General features: G+C 34.2%; 1 protein-coding gene across 5 annotated transcripts in view; it reads right to left on the reverse strand.

The window, feature by feature from the left end:
* Window positions 1-23676, reverse strand: part of DHX36 (DEAH-box helicase 36) — a 63724-nt gene that overhangs the window by 22679 nt on the left and 17369 nt on the right. For all 5 annotated transcript variants that reach the window (XM_035705092.2, XM_035705093.2, XM_035705091.2 and 2 more), the window contains 13 exons: window positions 21640-21764; window positions 20696-20927; window positions 17541-17579; window positions 15409-15579; window positions 13555-13634; window positions 12757-12831; window positions 12445-12611; window positions 10978-11059; window positions 6983-7123; window positions 6651-6753; window positions 6199-6286; window positions 2857-2912; window positions 562-626 (listed from right to left, as the gene is read on the reverse strand). In XM_035705092.2, the coding sequence (XP_035560985.1) occupies window positions 562-626; window positions 2857-2912; window positions 6199-6286; window positions 6651-6753; window positions 6983-7123; window positions 10978-11059; window positions 12445-12611; window positions 12757-12831; window positions 13555-13634; window positions 15409-15579; window positions 17541-17579; window positions 20696-20927; window positions 21640-21764 (1424 nt within the window). The remainder of the gene's footprint in view (window positions 1-561; window positions 627-2856; window positions 2913-6198; window positions 6287-6650; window positions 6754-6982; window positions 7124-10977; window positions 11060-12444; window positions 12612-12756; window positions 12832-13554; window positions 13635-15408; window positions 15580-17540; window positions 17580-20695; window positions 20928-21639; window positions 21765-23676) is intronic.

Below are 23676 nucleotides of genomic sequence, written 5' to 3' on the forward strand. Positions count from 1 at the left end.
AAGCAGTTAATTAAGCAGTTGATGCTGCCTCAATAGGCAGCATCATGGAGCTGCAGTGGCAGCTAATTCTATAGATGACATGATAAATTTTTATTTGCCCACAAACTTCACAGCTTACTTAATGACTTTTGTACACCTAGCACTGTGGGCCCCCGTGCCAAGGTTTAGTATCAGCTTCCAGAGCAAAATTTGGACTGTACAGACATATTCGTACTTCCAAATGAATATAAAAAAATTTAAAGGCTATTCACAACTGATTCAAACATGACCCCCAACCAGAAAAAGGTAAAAACAAAATTGACCTCAGCTCCCACACTTCTTTAAGAAGGCTTTAAACAAAAACACTAAAACGGCAATTTGTAAAGAGGGCTAAAACATTATGGGATTAAAAAACAAAAATCAAAACCTATGCTCTCTTCAATGCCATGACTAAATTAAAATGAATTTATGTAAAGAAATTATGAAAAATCTTTTAGAGATAAAAAAGTATAAGGTATATTAACAATCTATGGGACTCAAAACTAACAATTATCAGTAGTTGATATTTAAAACAATCTTTACCTAGTCTCTGCAATATTAGTAGCAATTACTATTTTCCGAACACCAGGAGGAGTTTTTTTAAATACCTGTAAAAACAAATCAAAACCCCAAAAGTACATTAATTTCTAATACATTATTCTTGCAATTAGAAGAATTACTTCACATAATATACTACTGACTTTTTAGCATTCTGTGTTCACTCATTTACATATGCATCTAGTATCTACAGATATATTTTATAGGTATACATCATTTTCAATACTATAGAATTCCCTTCTGGTAACACAAACTAAATCTCCCAGATTCTGGAACCTTATCACAAACAAGATTTCAAATGAAATATTACTTGGGCAACCCAGGTGGCTCAGCGGTTTAGCACCGCCTTCAGCCCAGGGCCTGATCCTGGAGACCTGGGATCGAGTCCCACGTCAGGCTCCTAGCATGGAGCCTGCTTCACCGTCTGCCTTTGTCTCTGCCTCTCTCTCTCTCTGTGTCTTTCATGAATAAATATTTAAAAAATCTTAAAAAAAAATCATTATTTAAATTTACACAATGTTTTTTAACAAAAGCTGAAAGTGGGATCCCTGGGTGGCGCAGCGGTTTAGCGCCTGTCTTTGGCCCAGGGCGCAATCCTGGAGACCCGGGATCGAATCCCACATCGGGCTCCCGGTGCATGGAGCCTGCTTCTCCCTCTGCCTGTGTCTCTGCCTCTCTCTCTCTCTCTCTGTGACTATCATAAATAAATAAAAATTTAAAAAAAAAAAAAAAAAGCTGAAAGTATATGTCTTTTTATGTAGTTAAACTTTTGAGAGAGAGAAGAGAGAGTTAGTTTAGCAGTAAGAATTAGGAATTATCCAAAACTATGAGTAAGGGCACCAACCAACCAGGTAAATGCCAAACTCATCAGAATGGATGTCTGGTTATACCATCACATATAAGCTTCTGAGATCAGACTGATTTAAAAAAAAAAAAAAAAGTCTTCAAATACCAAATCCTACAAACAATGGCACCCTTTACAAAGCCAGCCAAGTAGCGATTCTCTCTCTGCCTATGTTTCTGCCTCTTTCTGTCTCTCATGAATCTTAAAAAAAAAAAACAAAAAAAAAAAACAAACAAACAAACAAAAAACCAGGAGCCAAGTAGAAGACAAGACATATAATCAAGTACCACCTGCCTATAATGCAAAGAAATGCATAAATTCATCTCCTCATTTATACAAAACACAAGAGAAAATGTGTTTTCCAATCTAGTCATATAATCTCTAGCAAAGGAAAATGTAATTTACTATTAGGGTGTCAGAGAGGAAGTACTTCCACCCTGGATACTTTTCTGTCTGGTCTTCTGAACGAAGTCTTTTCTCTTTCCTCTTGTCTTCCTTTAGGTATGTACTTTGTATCTAAATAAACTGGCAGGGCCTTACTTGGCCTATGGTATCAGCAGAAAAGATATTAAAAGTCCCTCAATAAAAAACGTCTTTCTCACAACCCTGAGATCACGATCTGAGTCAAAATCAAGAGGTGCCTACACGACTGAACCATCCCAGGCACCTTGTCTTGATATTTTCTTACAAAGGAAGTGGAAAAGGTAGAAGGGAAGATGGATTTTCTTCTGATCCATCTCATCTTACCTGGGCCTACAAACACTGCAGTCCAGAAAACTACCTTGCCTTTGAGAATGTGGTGTTCATTCTAACTAGGGATATTCCTGAATCTGACGAGATAGAACATTCAAAGCCATACTAATATATTATTAATAAAAGAGGAAATCTCATACCTACAAACATACTAATTCTGTTAAATCAAAATCTCAAACATCAAGCTGTAGTATGTCACAGATAACTGAAACCCAAGCTAGTTATTGGTGAAACCAATCTTTAAACTTTTCCCTAGGAGCACCTGGGTGGCTCAGTGGTAGACCATCTGGCTTTGGCTCAGGTTGTGATCCTGGGATCGAGTCCCGCATGAGACTTCTTGCATGAAGCTCCCTGCAGCAAGCCTGCTTCTCCCTATGCCTCTGCCTCTGCACCCCCACCCCCGTGTGTCTCATGAATAAATAAATATTAAAAATAAAAAATAAAAAAAAATTTCCCTAATGTTGACAAAACTATCATCTGTTAATTATCCTCGGTAATTAAAGTTTTTGTCCAATTATACCCCGAAGACTCATTTGCAAAAGTTCTTAAAAAGCTACTTTTGTATAAATTACTACTTGAAAACTCACCTTTAAAAACATAAAAGATAATAAAACACACAACCAGCAGCCCTTAAAGCTCATCTCAGTGTGAAAGACAGAGGTTGAATAAACTTAACAACATACCTGTGTCTGGTTAACTGTAGGCATCAGTGAATGTAGAGGTATAATAAGAAACCTGTCTGAAAATTAAAAAAGAAAATTAAACTTTAAGATATATAGTTGCAGAAAAGCTCCAGCAAACAGACATGGAAAAATGAGATGAGATGCTAAGCCACATAATTCTTATATTCCTAGTATAATTAGAGTAACTTTATTCTTTTTATTTTCTTCTTTCCTTAGTGCTCCAACAAATTCTTGCTCACATTTTATGCTGTCAATTTATTTCACATTGATAAGTACATTCCCCAAATTCCTAAAGAATGCTTAAAGTTAGGAATATCTTTTCAAATTGTGATAGAAAAACATCATTAACTCCATTCCCATCACTTAACTGAAGACCAAAAAATTTTCCCTTAATATTAATGTAAGTTTATAGACTCTGGGTGATCCTTATTATTTTAATCAACAGAGAATATGTGAATTTTTAGAGCACATTACTTATGAAATTTCCACGTCCCTTTTTAAGTTAAAAAAATAATGAAACAACACTGGGTAAATATAATGCATTCCAGAAGTGACCCACATTTTTAAACATAATTTCATAGAAATGTAAGAAATCATATTCCTATTTTTAAGTTCCAAAATGAAATAGTCCATTCGTGATTTTAGCCAATAGGATTTGGTATAGTATTAGTGATGAAAATGAGGGAGTGTTAATTAAGGAAGGGTAGATTTCACGTTTAGCTATGGTTAGAAAAAAATGCAACCTGACTTAAATATCTAGCAAGTATCCAAATGACTCAAGATAGCTGTATTTCCCCAGGAGAAAACAAAACAAAACAAAACAAAACAATTTTTCTTCAAAGGAGCTATGATGCTCCCCAACTCTCTAGGACCCTCTGAATAAGGGTTACAAATCTTAAAAAGTAGTAAAAAGTGGTCAAGCAACTGATACTACTAAAAGGATGCTCTGACTTACTTGTCTCTGTGACACAATATGAAATACATCAAATCAGTCAATACTCAAGCCAAAAATATTTACCTTGAATTGGAACCGTAATATGTAACTTCCAGTTTATAAAAAGTACAGGTAAGAAAGGATCAAATGAAATGACACTATAATGATTCAGATTCAGAAAAATCTAGAAAGTATAGGTGGACCTAGTTTTTTCCACAAGTCATTACCAGGAAAGTGAGGAGGGTATGAAAGTGATTATCTAGAGTAAAAGATTTATGTGGTTTACATTTTTCTGTAATTTGAACAAGTTAGCTCTAAAAGACACTTTCCAGGAAAAACTGGAATATAGACTGGGTTACTAGACAATGCTTAAGAGTTAGGTATGATAATGACATTGTAGTTAATAGAAACATTGTGGTTATATACAAAATTTTCTATTTTTATTGATGCATATTTTTTGAGGATAATGTGATATCTGCAATTTACTTTAAAAAGGAAAAAATTAGAATACAAAAATAACTGCTGCACTGAAGTCAATGGAGTATGATACACATGATGACTCTCTAGCTGTCAGTTTAAAATGTTTCATTACAAGTTAAAAAAAAAATCAGCTGCCAGGTAAAACAATGAAAGTAAAAATAATTCCACTGAAGACTATAACTGGGATAAAAATAGTTTATAGTGCTGATATTGTGAACTACAGTAGTTAATGGGAACAAAGTCTATACTCTTAAGAAATAAGATAGTTGTTAAGCATTTGATAAATTGAGTTTTAAGATTCACCTTTCAGTCAGTATAGAGTTAGACCAATTTTTTGCCCCTTCAAAAATGGCTAACAGTGTAACCAAGTATTAATATTAAGGCTAAATTTAAAAAATAAAACTTGAGAAAACATTAAACTTTGGAAAGATTTTCTTTAAAAAGAATTGAGCTGGTAGTGAAAGTATAAAGTAATACTTCCTTCCTTGAGAATTACTAAGTTAGAAAATTAATAATCAATTACAATAATCTATAGTATCACGTCCTTTTCCACATTCCCTCCAAAATTATAGTATTACATTTTGGTATATCTGTATTTTTCTTGGTAAATACATACACATATACTCAAATTTTTTTTTTTAAACTTAAAGTAGATCATACAGTAGCATTTACTTTGGGGGTAAGAGAGGCCAACATTAGAAGGTTCAGCCAAAAAAAAATCCAGTTATTTCAAGAAAAAAAAAAATTGTTTAATCAAGACTATGCTTTTTCTTTAGAGAAACGTTATCACTGACCAGGAAAGAGAAATCAGCATTTCATTACAGAGCAATCAAAGTAATCAAACAAGAACATTTTCCAACTAGAGAATAGTAAATAATTTCAATTTTAATGTAGAGGGCATTACTATAGTGGGATTTAACGAAGAATGAAAAATACAGCTCTACTATTTCAGCCAATAGAATCAGGTAGAAATATTTTTAGTATTTTTGGAAAATATGTGTCAAAAGCACTTCAATAGATTAAGATTAGAAATTATAATCAGAACTATCAAATACTACAGAGAATATGCTTAATATTTTACTGACTTAAAATAATTATTCCTGAAAATGCTCTGGCTGAATTTTATGGGAGAACAACGGCCTCATGTATTTCTCTAAGAAGAGATTGTTTCTCAAACATGCTACTAAAGCATCAGAATCACCTGACGAATTTCTAAAAACTACAGATGTTTAAGCCACATTCTTAGATTTGGAGTAAGGATAGGGTCTGAGTATTTGAATTTTATTTTTTTTAAAGATTCATTTATTTATTCATGAGAGACACACAGAGAGAGGCAGAGACACAGGCAAAGGAAAAGCAGGCTCCTTGCAGGGAGCCTGATGTGAGACTCAGTCTCAGATCTCGGAATCACGCCCTGAGCCGAAAGCAGACACTCAACCGCTGAGCCAGCCACCCAGGTGTCCCTAAGTATTTGAATTTTAAAGAAGCACCACTAGCAACTCTGTTGTACAGTCCCAGATGAAAAACACTGGGCTAAGGGATAAATTCAGCCTTTTCTGCCCAACTAAATGCAGCAGTGAGTGAAAAAAACAACCTCAAGCTCCCAACATCTTAACTTTAAGGGCTCAGTATTATTAGGCAAATTTAGGAAAAGAGGTAAAATATTCTTATCATCATACCAAATAAAGAACTTTACCATATACCTAACACCTTCATCTTGTGACTCAGAACTTTATTTTTAAAAGAGAAATGAGAGTGAGAGTGAGAGAGAGAGAGGGAAAGAAACAGAGAGATACTCAGCCTGGGCTTAAGATCATCAAGATCCTACAGTGAGGTAGCCTTAGAAGTTAATACAATTAAAAAGAACATAACCATGCTACAAATGATTTAAATGCTATTCTTGAAATTGCAATAAAATAAGTTAGTACCTGATTTAAACATCACTTGTGACATCAAGAGATCATGTAAAGTGCTGATATTGTCCCAGCCTGGTAGAAAGACCAATATTGCACCATCCTGTATGGAGGGGAAATAACCATTACAAAGGATCAAGTAACAAACACCCTAAAAGTAAACTTCTGTGCACACCTGAGTATCCATTAAAATTCTATTAGCTCAGGAAATTTAGTTACTGATTGTAACTAAAGAATACAAGTTCACTTTTTAAAAATAGGATTTATAATCCAAGTATTCCCATTTGTTTAGTCTTTCCTTTAAACAGATCAAATGCCTAAATCTTGGTATTTTGATATTTCTACTTCTAGTGTCAAAGGATTTTCTTCTATATGCTATTTTTAAAAAACATGTAAGAAAATTATTCTTGTTACATTAATAAAATTAAAACTATTTCACCAAAAAAAACAAAAAACAAAAAACTAACCTCTTCTTCCAAAACAATGTGTCGGATAAGGGCAGCAATCAAATTCAGATCAACTTTATCATCATCTATCATTTCCATAACATCCACAGTACTTGCAGAATATCTATCAAAGTTAAATAGAAAATCATGAAATTACCTAATAGAAGTTTCTTAAGGTCCAACCTGCTATAATATCTTAAAATGAACTCAATCAGCAAATGGGGAAAACATATAGAAAAGAATTACTGGAATAACAACAGTTATGAACAAATTCAAGAGGACAATCTCTGCCTTTTTGTTTTAGTCATTCATCCTCTGGGCTAATTAAAAAACAAAACAAACACCCTACTTACCTTTTTCGCAGTTCCCTTACATAATCTGGCCAGCGTTCTTTATAGATTGCTTCTTTTTCTTCTTTTTCTTGTCTATTTACATGCCCTTGCATGAAACCTCTCTTAAATTGAGACCTTTGTTCTTTTTGTTCTGGAACATATCTAAAATTAAAATATTCTTAAATAGCTTCACTTTTTGGAAACTCTCTGGTTTTAGCAAATATGACATTTTACATTCAAATTTTTCTTTACATTCAAATTTTAAAGAACATTTTCATTATGTTTTCTAGTGAATGCTATTAAATACTTGTTTATTTGCAACTATTCATTAACATACAAAATGAGATAAAATTTTTAGATAAAAATCCTTCTCTACCGAAGTATATAAAACCTTGTAGATCATTAGCAATGGAAATAAAAAAATTTAAGAGTCACTTTTTACACCTTTCAAGTTTGCTCTATAAAATTAACATTAATGTAAGTCCAAAATAATAGTAAATGCCTAGTGGAAGACTCCGATTTTGAATATAGTTTACAAACCTGAGTGCACATAAGAATCCCATAGAGAACTTATAAAATACAGAATCCTGCATCCGATCTCTGATGATTTCGATTCAGTAGGTCTGGTTGGGGTCTGCTATCTAGGAATTTTAATTAGTGCCCCAGGAAATTCAGATAGTTTATAAACCCAAACTTGAGAACTGTTTAATTCTGCTCAGTCCTACTGTCAAAGCTAAACAGCATAGCCAGAATCAGTAGTCAAGTCTCTTATGTGTCAGTCCAGTATCATGTCAGGACTCCGCCATGCTGTGGTGACTGCTAAAAATAGAGGGTGTATCTGCCTAAGAATGCCATCTCCTTTTTTTTTTTTTTTTTTTTTTTAAATTTTTATTTATTTATGATAGTCACACAGAGAGAGAGAGAGGCAGAGACATAGGCAGAGGGAGAAGCAGGCTCCATGCACTGGGAGCCTGACGTGGGATTTGATCCCGGGTCTCCAGGATCGCGCCCTGGGCCAAAGGCAGGCGCCAAACCGCTGCGCCACCCAGGGATCCCCAGAATGCCATCTCCTAATGTAAGTGGGTTTGGAGAGGCATGGAGGTGGGAAAAGACCAAAAAAAAAAAAAAAAAGAAAGAAAAAGAAATTAACTGATTTGAACTCCAAAGCCTCTCAGACTTTGCCTACGGGAGAGCACTTAGACGCAACAGGAAACTGGGGAGTGTGGGCTTTAGAATTAAACAGAACTGGACTGAGGTCCTTGGTCTGCCACTGACTACCCTGTGTGGCCTTGAACCAGGTATAAATCTCTGTCCTTTGGTTTGAGAAATTAATACTCTTATAATAATATTGGCATGAAAATAAAAGAAAAATCCAATAAAAGCACAGTGCCTGACACATAGTAGACACCCAAAAAAATGTTAATCCCCTTCCCTATTCAGTACCTGTGACCCAGGATTCCCCTAAGTCTTCGATACATATAGAGGCATCAACTTGAGGTAGGACAACCTGAGACAGAGATTAGTCCTAGTCAGCAGGATGGACCCACAGTTGGCTCCCTTCCCAGCAATTCCAAGAACCAGAGGTAACCTTCAACCCTCCAGCCCAAGTGCCCAATGACAACCCTCTGTATCATCACACTCTGTTTCCTTTCCTCTTCCTTCCCTGTATTGCAGCTCTTTTGTGAAGGGAGAGCTGGGGGCTACTGCCTGAAAACTTCTGTCCCAAGGACTACCCTCTTTCAACTTCCCTCTTACAGCTGACTAGGGGATGAGAAGTGCAAAGACACCATCCTTCTGCCTCAAGAGACCCTTTAGCTACAGTTCCCTGAACATTCTCTGGCTTCTAGGGAGCTTAATAAAGCAATTCATCACTAAGTAACTTTAGAGTACTGTTTCCTGAAACTTCATTTTCACTGCTGTCAAGCTGCCCCCCGTTATTCTATCAGAAAACAATTGGTGCCACAGTAGGAAGTGAGATGAATGGTGGAATCGAAGAAGGAATGCATAATAGAACTTATTGATGACAAAACCAGAGCATGGAAGACCAAGATTCTCTCTTATACTTTCAGTATGTTCTACCCTGACATACATACTTCCCATACTTGCCTTCTCTGAGTTTCACTGCTTTCCTGACTTGCCCAGTCTATCCCTACTATATAATCTCATTCCCAATGTTCTTTACTTCCCGCATAATGGGTCAGTCATACTTTATATGACAGCTTGTGTGTCTCCTTGTCTACAAGTAAGCTCTGAAGAGATGTGCCAAGTCTTTCCTTCTTTATGCTCAGACCCCAGTGCACAGTGCCAAGACATAAAATTTAAGAAGAATCTGTTAAATACATGTTCACACAAAATTCAGCTGACTTTTCTCCATCTAAAATATACTACAGGGTCTTTGTTTTCACCTTCCCATTATCACTTCCTGTTTTTTTCTCTTAACAAGTAGGCTGTGGAATACTGAAAGATCTCATCACAAATGTTTCTACATCTGTCTATTTATTCACGTTTACTACAGGCCAGGCACTGTACTGTGCACTTGGTACAGAGATGAACAGGACAAAATCCTTGACACTGAATAATCTGCAGTCTAGTGCAAGAGAAAAATATAAAGATTTATTACATGACAATATGGTTAGTATTTTGAAAGATGATAAAAAGTGCTATAGGAATTGAGATAAGAAAGCGACTCACTCTGTGAGAAGGAGGAGAAGGCAGTGAAGTTGGGATTTGTTCTTACAGCCCTGAATTTTTATATAAAAAAATGGAAAAGGTAGCATATGTAAGTCTAAAAGGAGAACACAGCATGTAATAAAGCACAAAGTCATGAATGAAAGAGAGTACTGGCTGGCATATTAGGGAACGGTGCATTTAGCATTGGGTAGGCCATGAGGTGCATAAGGCTAGAAAAAAAGGATGGGGCCAAACTGTAAAGAGCCTCGCAATGACTAGCAAGGGACTAGAACCTGATCCTATGAGCTGTGTTTTCCCAGCCCTTCTCTCATCAAGAAATTCAAATATAATTTGGTTATAGGTCCCTGGAGGAGGCTGCTGATAGCTAATCAATAATTTGGTCATACCAGCTGAGGTATTTGGCAATAGATCATGACAAAGCATAGAGGTCCTTAAGTTTTAAAGGCACTCTCACATGTGACAGTGAAGACCTCAGTGACAACAGAGGAAATATTAGCCCAGGAGAGATAATAAGGACCTTAAGTAGGAGAAATAAATATAAGACAGCAAGTTCAAGGAGAAAGATTTCAGGGTTTGCGTTGTGGGGGCAGGTGAGAGCACAGAATGATTTAGACTACATTAGTTACTAAGCACATAAAGCAGCTAACATAACCTGCTTGATACTAGCTCTTCTGATTCACAGCCTAGACACTGGGTAGAGGATAATACTAGTAACCTCTATTTTTTCCTTTTAAATTTGGATATAACAATTTTAGTTGGGAAAGATGTGAGGTTCAGGGTATCTAAGGTGTTAGAATGCTGCTGAGTATAGGGTTAAATCCCAAATTTAATGTTCAGGAAGAGCTTCACTTCTGAAGCTGTGAAAATATAGAACTATGGTCCTGGAAACAGGACTGCACAGTGAAACCACAACAGACAGAAAAGGCTAATTAAGAACCCTCAAGGGAAATCCTATTTAAAGGGTAGGCAATGGAAGCCAGCAAAGAAGAATAAAAAGCAGGTAAGAGAACCAGAAGAGAGGTTTAAGCGCTAAGGACAAAGGTTCCCAAACTCTGCTGCCCAGGGATATTTAGAAAACTCTGAGGTCTGGCTGCCAGCCCAGAATTTATAATGTAATTAAGGTAGGGAGTGTGAATGGGGCATCTGGATTTTAAAAGGCTCCAGGTGATTTTAATGTGCAACCAAGTTTGGGAATTACCAATTTAAGGACAAACAATGTTGTAGAAGGAAGTGGTTAAAAAAGAGTTTCTGAGACTACAGTCTGACAGTACAAAAGGTTACATATTAGTATTTTTTAACATTTTTATTTCCTAATATTTACTTACCTTATTTTTTCAATTATATCTTCCAAAAGATACTCCACAACCGGAAAGGTAAAACCAGGTATGTGTATCATTGGACAGTTACCTATTATGGCAGACAAAACATAAATCTGTACTCAAATGTTGAAAAAAAAATCAGAAACTGTAAATAGGCCAGTAATGCTTTTCCTAAGCTCAAAAAATGGTCCTGGCACTTTGAGTTCTACCCTATTTTTTCATATAAAGAATTTAATGAGAACTAGCAGTCCACTCTTCCACTTGCTATCATTCTACTGCTACCACACAGTACACATCCCTCACAGTCCTACAAAGTAACCCAAAATATCAAAGAATAGAGCATTTTATTGGACTCAAAACCCGTTACTGGAAATCTACTTCCTCTCCATCATTAGCCAAGATGGTACCATCAGAACCCAATTTTTATTGAAATTAACTTAAAAAGTACTACTCCTATGTCACCCAGAATCAGGAAGAGAAAAAATAGTTAAAACAAGACCTAATGAAAAATTAAATTGTTCCTACCATTCTAGAATCACTAGTTAAAATAACTGTCTCTAGTGCTTAGTTACTTACGCTACTACTTCTATTTCATACCAAGCAAACAAGCACTAGACATGGTAAACAAAGATCAACACTGCATCACAGATAAAAGTATCTGAAGCGGTATCACAGCTCTGCCTCTGACTTGAAAAAGTTTGAGGGAGTTACTCAATATTAGTTCTGGATACCTCGTAACACACACAGAAAGAAAAGACATACAACTAATTTCATGGGTCTGAGGATCAACTGGGTTGAATATAAGAACACTAAAATACAGCTCTTCTCCATTTCAACCCCCCACCCTGATTTTCCTCTACTTCCCCCATGAGTGTAAGCAAGAGAGGTGTAATTTAAAAACAAATCTATTCTACAGCTAGTCAAATTTAGTTTCAAATCCTCTTACCACTCTTATGCAACCATTATAAGGAATACTGGGAAATAGCTATACAAATGGGAATTATAGCACCTACCTCACAAGGTGTTATGAAGATTAATGAAGACAAAGTGACAAATATAGCACACCTGGCATACTGAAGGTGTTCCCTAAGTGGTATTATTATTATTGGCAAACTGCCACCCTAGTCTGTGAAAGTACATAAAAGCCACGAAACAATCACAAAAAAATTATTCAAACCTGTGCTTTGACTTCAGTGATGCCACCTAATCCGATAGCACCATAAATTTACATGTTTTCATATAACACCTTAAAGATAATGCCACCTTTAAAAAAAATAGGCCCACTTCTCTAATCTGCTGAGACTAGGATAGTCTCAACTATTTAAGACAATTTAAATATTTTTCTGAATACCTAAAAGAATTGCTTAACACTCATTTTAACTACTTTCTACCTAGCAATGTTATTTTTTTTTAGCTTTAAATTCAGTGGCCTTATGACAACTTTCTAAAACAATAATCATAAAATTTACTCACCAAAATATTCTGAAAATTTCTCAGCATTCAAAGTTGCACTCATCAATATTACTTTCAGGTCAGGTCGAAAATTGAGAAGATCTTTAATAACAGTCATTAAAACATCTGATTGCAGATTTCTCTCATGAATTTCATCAAGCACAATATGACTAACACTGGACAAATGCCTAAAACAAAAGTGTGAAGTATGTAACTTAGTACAAAATTTGAAAACTGCATCACTCTACCTTACAACTAATAAAGTCCAATTTAATAATTACATCTCCTGATAATGTTTAACTAAATGTCTGTCCTGAAGTGAAACATACTCACGAGTCTGACTGGAGCCACTGTAGGATGATTCCTGTTGTACAGTATAAGATAGAACCCTGCTTCCTTGGCAACCGGCTGTGAACAGAAGACATGAGTTAACAGTTTTTGGTTTTCTTTACTAACAAATTACTCACTGCCACAAAAATTTAAAAGAAATCTTCAATTTAAAAACTTACAATTTAAACAAAATTTTCAGTTAATTTTTTGGTTCTAGGAATGCCTACTGCAACAGAGTATGTGAAATACCACATTCAAGTGCACTATACATTACTTTCATGATACATGAAATGACACATTTCATGACATAACTTTAATGTCTTTTTAAAGACATAACCATTAACATTCAGAAGACAACTTAATACTTAGGGGCCTAAACTCTTGGTTAGTAACTGGAAAGTCAGTTCACTTAAAAGAGGTAAATTGAATCTTAAGCTCCAGAAAAGGACCACAGAAATATGGTGGAGTGAATGGGGGGTAAAAATACCAAAATCAATAAAGTCAGTGTTGGTACCAAAAGATAAAAGACACCAACTCCTTTTGAGTGTAGTGATGGTCTAATGATGTACATCCCGGAAAAAGTAATTTCTCTCATCATTTCATAATGTAAAGTTTATCTTAAAAAGGCAATCCAAACATGAATTTGGATTTTAAAAAGTTGCAAGCCTCCTCTGCTGTAGTTACTTTTAATGTTAATTTTAATTGTAATCAACATTAAAATGGGGGACATATTTCTTTTGAATATCTAACTTCAAAGTTTCACTGAAATCTACCTGTCCACAACAGGTGAACATTCTTTACCTTTGTAGACGAATCTGGTATCCAGTACTGTTACCATTGCCACACGATTCCGCCCTTTCTGCAGCCACTCTTTCTGCAACCTTTAATCAAAATGAAACATATTTACAAAGAAAATAGTTTCCTTTAGGAAAAAATCTTGAACATCCATGAAATCTGAGATTGTTGAAAAAAATGTTCATCAGATTTTCCTGAGTTAAAAAAAGAGAAGCAGATACTAAAATCCCAGGGACTTAAAACTTGTTTCTTAAAAACTGCAGACTACTTCTTAAATTTACTTTTCACTTCTTAGAAAGCCCTCCAAGGCCAATTCTCTCATTATTATTTTCAAAGTGCCTTTCTAGAGCATCCTTTCATTGATTCTTCCTTTCTTTGGACTATTCTATAAGAGTTAATTAAAATCATGGTCTAAGCTTATAATACTTTTGTGTAATTTGAGGGTAAATACATATTGATACTTTTTTTTCCCTCCAGTTTTTTATTGGTTTCTTCTTGGTATAGATTGGTGTTGCTTAATTCCTGGTTCTTGGTTGTGTTCTAAAAGTTATGGATGGCAAAGATGAACTTGGAATTGATGAAATGTTATTATAATCCAATACCGATTTATGTAACTAAAAGTAACCCACAGTCATCTCATAGAACAGTGGATTTATGAGATTAGAAACAGAAAAATCGGCACAATTAAGAAACAATACTTCAGAAGTAAAACTTTCCCATCAGCACCTCTTGTATTCACAGACTTAGATCATTATTTCACTCTTTATTACTTTACCCATTCAAGTACTAATAGATCTTGGAAAAATACACAAAACACAACCTAGTGCACATATCTTCCTACTGTCTATATATTGAAATCCTGTATTACTGAAAATAAGATTGTTTTTAATTTACTTAAATCTAGCTATATAATTGTATTATGACAAAAGTGGTTATTTTTCACTGTTCTTTGATTTTATGTAATTCCTAGGAATAGGACTCTATCAAAAAGATTGCTATTATACTTCTTTAAAACAGTATTTCTTAGAAAAAACAAAACAAAACAAAAAAACAGTATTTCTTAGAAATTAGTTTAAAATGTATACTCTATTCCCTCCAAAACACTGACATAATTGGTAATGCAGTTCCTAACCAGATTCTGTATTAATGAGTTAAAGATAATAAACAGCACCATCATATAACTAAACATAATCATAAACCTTTATAATTGAAATCTGCATATAAAATTATGTAACACTGAAATTAATTTACTATACTCATCATATGCTGCCAGAAACCCAAACAACTTTAAAGAACATATACCCATATATTAACTAAGTCATCTAACTAAACAAAAATGCTGTTTGCACTAAACATGTAATTACAACTGTGAACAGAATTAACTGCTAATTTTTCATGATAAATTCCCTCTTACTGAATAACTGCATTAGAAAAATTTTTAAATGCAACTTAAAATATTGCAATGCTTCCTGCTTTCACCACCACAGTACTCATGTACCGAAAAAACAATCAGAAAGAACCAAAAAATGATACTAAATGAATTAAGTAGTAAAATTTAAAGCATCTATATGGATGGACATTTTTTGGAACTTACAATCCTATAAAAATTTATCAGTTTTCTATTCTTCTAGTTTTATACTACAATTTGTCTGGATTAATAATTGATCTTAAACTCAAACACCTATTATCAGTAAGAGATCATTTAAACTTTTTGTGTTTACTACCAAGTACTTACTTTCATAACAATATATCCTAAACCCAATTAAGAATCACTACAAACCTTCAAAATGAGTTTATTTCTAGCAAGACTGGGAGAATGGAAAAAAAAATGGGAATTTTAAAAAGTGAGACATTACTTACTGAAATGGCACTAATTCTTCTTGGCTGGGTGCAAACTATCCTGCATGCAGATCCTTTTCCTCTTTCAATGTAGTCATCCAAAATGAACTGAGTAACTTGAGTAGTTTTTCCACAACCAGTTTCACCACTTATTACGGTCACTTGATGGTTATCAATCATATTTACCAATTCCTATTTCAAAATGGAATATAAGTGAAGGATATCACATGGTGAAGAAATTCGATAGTGATCACAATTCTGTAATAACTGAAGTTAATTACTTTTAGCAAACATATTAATGCTTTTAAAATTTAGTTAAATGCAATGCTGGCAGTTTGGATATCTGGGATCTACCAGTTTTCAAGAGAAAACCAGCACTGGGGATCCCTGGGTGGCTCAGCGGTTTAGCACCTGCCTTCTGCTGCCATGATCCTTGAGTCCGGAGATCGAGTCCCACATCAGGCTCCCTGCATGGAGCTTGCTTCTCCCTCTGCTTGTGTCTCTGCCTGTCTCTGTCTCTCCCCACCCCCAGGTGTCTCTCATGAATAAATAAATAAAATCTTAAAAAAAAAAAAAAAAAAAAAGCAGCACCAAATTATAAAACAAAGCCAGGTGTGGTTAAAGAAAAACACACCAACAAGAACAAGAAGAGAAAGCAGGTAAATTTTATGCATAAGAACAAACATTAATTAAAGAGAATGTTGATTGTCAGGCTCCCTGCATGTAATCTGCTTCTCCCTCTGCCTGTGTCTCTGCCTCTCTCTCTCTGTCTCTCTCTCTTGAATAAATAAATAAAATCTTAAAAAAAAGGAGCCACCTGGGTGGCTCAGCGGTTTAGCACCGCCTTCAGCCCAGGGCCTGATCCTAGAGACCCGGGAACGAATCCCACATCAGGCTCCCTGCATGGAATGCTGTTGATATGTAGGGTACTGAATAAAGACAAATCCCAATACTTAATTAACACTAAGGACATTAAGGAGTTATATCATAACTCATACAATATGGTTTCATCTGCAGAACTTCTACATACTGTTTTTAGAGATCAAGAATATGACTTACCTTAAGATTATTTCCTCTCAAGTAATTATAATAAGGATTTTAAATATCTAAATAAAGATTTTAAATATCTAAATTGGTAAACTTCAATTATCTGGAAAATCTTGTATTTGGGAAAAATCTTTCTTAAAAATTTTAGATAAACACTAATTTTTAATAGTAATATTCCTGCATTAATAAAACCATCCTACTTCTTCAAAGAGATATGAGAGGTTTTATCTACAGACAGTATTAGAAAACCCACCTTTAAAATTTTTCCCATCTACTCTTAACACATTATTTATACTAACACTAAATTATAACACTAAATTATAGCTTATAAACACAGAGAAGCAGCATGTGCCTCATTCATTCAACAAGTATTTACTGGGGGTCCACAGAATGTCAGGTATTGTTCCAAGTAACACACAGAGAACACTCTGTCCTCAGGAACTTACAATGGCCTAGGAGGGAAAGACATTGTGGCAGGTGGTGGTTAAGTGCTTTGAAAACCAAACCAAAATCAAATTAAGGCTGAGACAACAGAGAGGGATGGGAGACTATATTCTCCAAGATAATGGCATAATAAAGCACAATGAATTAATTTAAGCATTACTTTCAGTAGAGCCTCAATTTTAATTAAAATGTTTGGTCTCATATTAAGAGCAAGGTCATTTACCTGAGTAATTTCCTTTTTAAAGACTTTACTTATTTATTTGAGAGACAGAGAGTGCTTGCAGGCACAAAAGCAGGGGGCACGACAGAGGGAGACAGAGAAGCAGTCTTCCCACTGACCAGGGAGCTCAAAGCAGGGCTTGATTCTAAGACACTGGGATCAGGACCTGAGAGGAAGACAGATGCTTAACCAACTGAGTCACCCAGGGTGCCTCTACCCAAAGTAACATCTATATAAAAAATTCAACTACAGACAGAAAGGAGAAAACCTCAAGAAAATTGTTTCATGACCATTTTTTACTTTTGGGCTTCCAAAAATTCAAGACTAAAAGGAACTTTCAATAATACCTTTTAGGGGAAGGTTGTTTATTTTTTTTTTCTTCATACAGAGGTTTAAAAAAATTATTTTACAAATCAAATTAAATAGTGTATATTCATTTTACCTTTTGCATTCCATATGAAGGCAGCTTTTCCCTGAAATGCTGAAAATTAAAAATAGTTTTTAATTTTCACAAAAGCAATTAATCAAATTATAATCATGGTAATCAGAATATATCAAAAATATGCTAGAATCCACAAATACTTTATTACCTCACAGCTTATGTCAAGTATCAAGACTTAAAAAAGAATTTTTATAAAAAGAACTAATGTATTTGGCAATCCCCTTTATTTCTGAAATACTGAATTTTATTATATTCAATAGAATGGAGACACTTTCTTGAAAGTGCCAGTAAAATGAAATCTGATCTGTCATTTAATAGCATTTTTATAATCCCCATTTTTTTTTCATTTTTTTGTTTCTTTTATATATGAATCTTACATTTGTTTTCTTTATCACATTCATTTTCCCACCCAATGATCCACCATTTACTAATCCATTAGGCACTGGAGAAGATTAATTATTTCTGTGTACTTGCTTTTGAGAATAAAACTTGAAACAAGTAATATCTGAAACAGGAAAATCTGCTAATGCCATTTAAGAACTGTGATCTTAAATCCAACTTGGATCCTACATCCTTCAAAGGTTTTATCTCATACGGTTGCCATGAAATCTGAATGAAAAACCTTTATTTAAATTAAAAAAAAAAAAAAGCAAATAGCAGTTTTTAATACATAAAAGCTACTCAACAAATTTTTCATGAATTGCAACTGGAATACCAAAGAGGAAATGATTAACTCCTTTATCTTTTATTTGATAATGTCTAATTTTGAAGACTACGGAATCCCAAACCTACGCTACATAAAAATGACATACATTTAGGAGTGCTATGGTTTATAATAACCTACATAAATGAGAAAATTTCAATGGTAAAAAAATAAATAAACCACAGGTTTAACAAACTCCCTTTATTTAAAAGAAAAAAAACACACAAAATTAGAACTGTCCTAAGTAATCTAGTATAACTGCCGTATTTTTAATTTTTATTTAAAACATCATCCTTATTTTTTGCCTATTTGTCAAGATAGAAGACTGAAAAAAATCCTGATTTTTTTAAATTAAGATATAATTAACATATAACATTGTATCACTTTCAGGCGTACCACCATAATGATTCAATATCTTTGTATACTGTGAAGTAATTATCACAGAAAGTCTAATTAATATCCATCATCACACAGTTTGCATTTCTTTTCCTTGGGATCAGAACTTTTAAGATCTCTCTTAGAAATTTTCAGATATAAAGTGCAACATTATTAACTGTAGTTACCATGCTGTACATGCCATTCCTGTTATGGCCAATCAGGTAATTCTTAACAGTACCAAAAAAATTGAGAGTCAATCTGATGATTTTAATGAATTCTAGTAATTTAAAAGATCAGGTTGCCATTATTTTCTTAGTAATGTCTTTTATTTTAACATTATTTAAAACCATTTAACAATTTCTAAAAGTACTTCACGTACTCAAATGTAACAATCTCAATATTTAAGTATATATAAGCTAACCCATTAGATTTGAAACATTAATCAATTTGCTTTATAAATATGTAAAGCTGATAAAGACAGTAATAACCCAATATTCTTTCTCAAGACAGACAAACCTAAATTCTAATTTCCTAATTTTAGGCTTAACTCTGAGATAAGGAACAATGAGATTACAATCTGAGGACACATGTCTTTTTTAGTCTTCAGAAACACAGCACAATGACATGCATCTAGTAAGTGGAAAATTAACGTTTGTTAAATGAATGTAAGCAAAAAAGAAAAAAAGATGGAACATTACCAAAAAGGATTAAAAAGTTGAGCTCTTAAACATCTGAATTTTAGGCTTGATTCTTTTACTAACTGTACAACCTTTAGATAGGTCACTTAACCTAAGATTCTTTTTCCTCCTCTGTAACAGAGGCATAATCTCTTACACAGGGTTGTTGGGAGGTTTAAATGATGTAGCACAAGTGAAGTGTTTGCAAGTGTCTAGTCAACAGAAAGATCACCAACTTTTTTTTTATGTTTTACACATTTCTTCTCCTAACTTCTTTTGACTCTGATCACTTACTCATTTTCAGTAATTTGAGTTCTGTCCTCTATACAAAGCAGACAGTAACTAACTCTCCTTCCAAAGGCTATAAAAGAAGCTCTTCTCTCAATCACAACATTATGAAATAACTCAACCTGAAATTTCCTCTCCTCAAATCTTATTTTCACTAAATAGGCACCAAAATCTACACAATTCCACCCCTGGACAACCTCACCTCACCTGTTTTTTTTTTTTTTTTTTTAAGAAACTCTCACCTCACCTGTTCTGATACCCAATCTGATCATCAGCTACAGTCAATGGATCCTTTCTTTTTTATGGAAGATGTGATATCCTGCCTTTTTTTTTTTGTTTTTACAAACGGCAGCACATATGTGCATATTAAAGATATGGCCTCAAAGTTTCCTCAGTATTTTTCTCTTAAAATACATGAACATTTTATTACATCTATCTCTAGAATGTCCACAAAACAAATTTCATGTGTTAACAGGAAGAAACCTTAAAATATCTTGTCTAGGGCAGCCCGGGTGGCTCAGCGGTTTAGCGCCACCCTCAGCCCAGGGCCTGATCCTGGAGACCTGGGATCAAGTCCCACGTCAGGCTCCCTGCATGGAGCCTGCTTCTCCTCTCCCTCTGCCTATGTCTCTGCCTCTCTTTCTCTATGTCTCTTATGAATAAATAAAATGTTTTAAAAAAAATATTGTCTAGCATGGAAAGAACATGAAAGCCTCCATGAATATCTACTCTTGTCACAGTCCTGTCTTTAAAGTGTTGAAAATAAGCACATCATAATTTGGGATTTAGTATTATCATCTGTAAAAGGAAGGAGTTGGATTAAATGGCCTAGAAACCTTACAATTCTAACTACCTTGTTTATGACATCTCACAAAACTGGCCTAAAAAACTAATTTTTTCTCACTATATAAGCTGCCATAGATGAGACAGGCTACCTTAGGTTATATTGTGCAATCCCATTCCTACTGCTTTTCTCTAGTATATGAGAAAGAATTCCCAGAGGATGGTCTACTGAAATACCACTGATCTGTATCATGTAGTACCCTCTAAACACAAATGTGAGAAGAAATGACAAGTAAAAACTTTTTCCACATCTTGCTTTCCATTACCTGCATTTCTATATACCGAAGGTCACTTTTTTTCTTTCGTAAGTCTTCCAATAGTTGTTGGTCTAAGGCTACATCTGGTTCATTTTCTTGCAAGAGATACTCAGAATCTCGGTCAATATATTTGTCCCTGATTCTAAATGTTCTCTTTTCTTGACTTATCAATTTCTTTTCCTGGTTCTCCAGCTTCTTCTCTGAGTTTGGTTTGTTCTCTGCAGGAATTTCAGTACCATATCTATTTTGACAAAATAAAAAAATGAGCCGCTAGAGCCCTGAAACAAAATACGCTATTTAAAAAATCATCAGCTTTTTTCTTAGATCAATTAAGGAAATATTTAGATTCTTACATTACCAGATAAGTTATTCCTTGTGATAGTTAAAAAAATTAAAATTCACACAAGAGTCATCTCTCCATTGCAGTGAGTTACAGTATTTTTCTTTTTCGGATTTTCTGAGCTTTGTTTTATTTCACAACTTTATCTTCTTCCTGCCACCCTTTCTGAGAGCTATATACCGGCTGCTATAGAGGCTGCTCTAAACCGGCTGCTACTTTACATAGTTCCAGAAAACCCACTACTACTTTTTCCACTAAATGATACGGTTCTTGTGATCATCCTAAAAACATCAACAATTTAACTTCTTGCAGATCTCTCTCACTGGAGAATTTTGGAAATACAAAGAGGATGAGTAGGAAAGCAATAAATAATAACTTAATAAATCTAATACCCAAATAGACTGTTCTTACCACTTAGCTTTCTGTGTAATGAACATGTTCAATCTTTCACCAAATATGCTCAGTCTACATAAGGAAAAAAACTTACTTCAAAGTTGAATTTCACTTACTAAAGAGTCTAAGGATGTTACTTTCATTATCAACCTTTCCCTAGCCACTGCTATGGAAGAAGTGTTACTCTGTCCATTCTGTAAAAGAGTATGTTTTGTTTTACCCATGATCTTCGGGAGCAAACCAAGAGATCTGTGCTTCTGAATCTTTATCATTCTTAGCTTGGACTGAATGTAGCAGCTGCACAATCTGTTCTTCTCGACGTTCATCCATGTGTACAACAGCTCTCTGTTTTGTGCAAAGTAAAAAGTATTCTGATCAACACTAAAAAGCATGTGCAAAATTATTTCATAACAAGAAGGTAAATATATGTTCGACAAACATATAGAAGTTAAAATTACCCCACATTGCCCTCTAGCCCAATTTCACTTCATAAACCTAATTAATGTGAACATTTTTGTATATCCTTCTAAACCTTTTTCTGTTATCTATAAAGTTACTTCTAATATGATCGCAAAGAAGGTACATTTATGTCCCTTACTAAAACTTTGGTTACTTTATCTTCTACCCTCTCACACACTGATTATTTCAATTTTTCCCTATCTTAAGTTTTCAAAGACACTCACAATTAAAGTTATTAAAACACAAATGTTTAGCTCATAAAAAAAAATCAAAAAGGCCAAGTTGAAAACTGGAAATAATATTTTGCTCACAAAAAAAAAAAATATTTTGCTCACAATGAGCATTTTAAATGCTCACACTAAAAGGATGAATATTTGGGGAAGAAGGTGGAGCTGAGACAGAATGAATAAAACTGATCAACACTCTGCAGATGGTCCAATGGGCCTGATAGTTGCTTCACAGAATAAGAAAAACAAAACAAAAAAACAGAAGATAGGAGTTACACTGTACACAGTAAGAATAAAATTTTCTAAAACTGTTCTTTTACAATTGTATGTTATAATTAGTTGAATTTAAACCTAGTAGTTACGAGAGGGTAGATTTTTCTTTAAGTGTGCAGACAGAAAAAAGAACTAATGTATTAACTGGAAAAAATCCAGCTGCAGAAAATACATGCAGCAGGATCTTATTTTCATTATTATTGATATTAAAATAGGTTATTCATTTTACATTCTACATTTTTGCAGTATTCCTTCCAGTTATATTTATGATGCATGGTAGATGCTGCAGTGAACTTTGTCAAATGGATGAATGGTTGAACCTATCTTTTACAATGAGCATGTGTTACATTAGTGTTAAAACCATTTTTCTCTCAAAAGAAATACACAAAAATACAATCAAAGAGTTTACAAAAACCGTCTTTATCATACAATTAAAAGTCCAATATAGTAAAATTCTGATAGCCTCATGAAATTAGAGATGATAGCAAAATACGCTTATTGACAGGCACTAAAGCCCTTTCTCTCTCTTTTTTTAAATGTTACAGCATGAAAATCTTTTTGAATTGGCTTCTAGATCAGACTAATGTATCTCTTCTCATGGCATAGGTACTTCACTAGGACTAGGAGCTTATACCCAGTTTCTCCTAGGCTCTCCCCTATGTATCTTTTTTACCTCTGAAGATTTTCATCTGTAATCATCTATTAAAAAAAAATTACTGTGAGAATACCAGAATTTGCGAATGGTCTTGGGGAAACCCAACATACAGGATCATTAGAACATTTTTGTCCAATACTTTAAATTCTGCAATGTTTTCAGCACTCATTAACATTTATTGCTTTCTGTACCTACAAGAGATGATTATCAAGTAAGTTTTTTCTTGGTTAGAATCTACAGCGACACTTTAATGATTAAAGACTACTCTGGGAAAGAGGCCCCAGGACATAAAGTCATTATCAAGCAGTTTCCTTCATTTTTCCAAACACCTCAAGGGCTCAAAGGCACTGTTTCTACCATTTACTTTCAAAATGGGAAAGACAAGATGAAGTACTTTTTATCAGAGAACTATTTATTTCCAACTGAAATTCACACTTATAGCTTTACTTCAACCTACCAAAACCTTACATTTTGAAGTTTTTACCTCTACTAGCAGAACACAAGCTCTCCTCACCCTACAGTATGAATTTTAGATATTCACAAAAAGGATGATTAAAAAACAAAATAGCCCCTGAATACATAATTTACACTTTCTATAAATTATTTTTAACAAGATTCCTCCCACAATGAGGCTCCAGAAGCT

The sequence above is a fragment of the Canis lupus genome, chromosome 23 (genome assembly GCF_003254725.2).
Source record: "Canis lupus dingo isolate Sandy chromosome 23, ASM325472v2, whole genome shotgun sequence".
NCBI classification, from domain to species: Eukaryota; Metazoa; Chordata; class Mammalia; order Carnivora; family Canidae; genus Canis; species Canis lupus.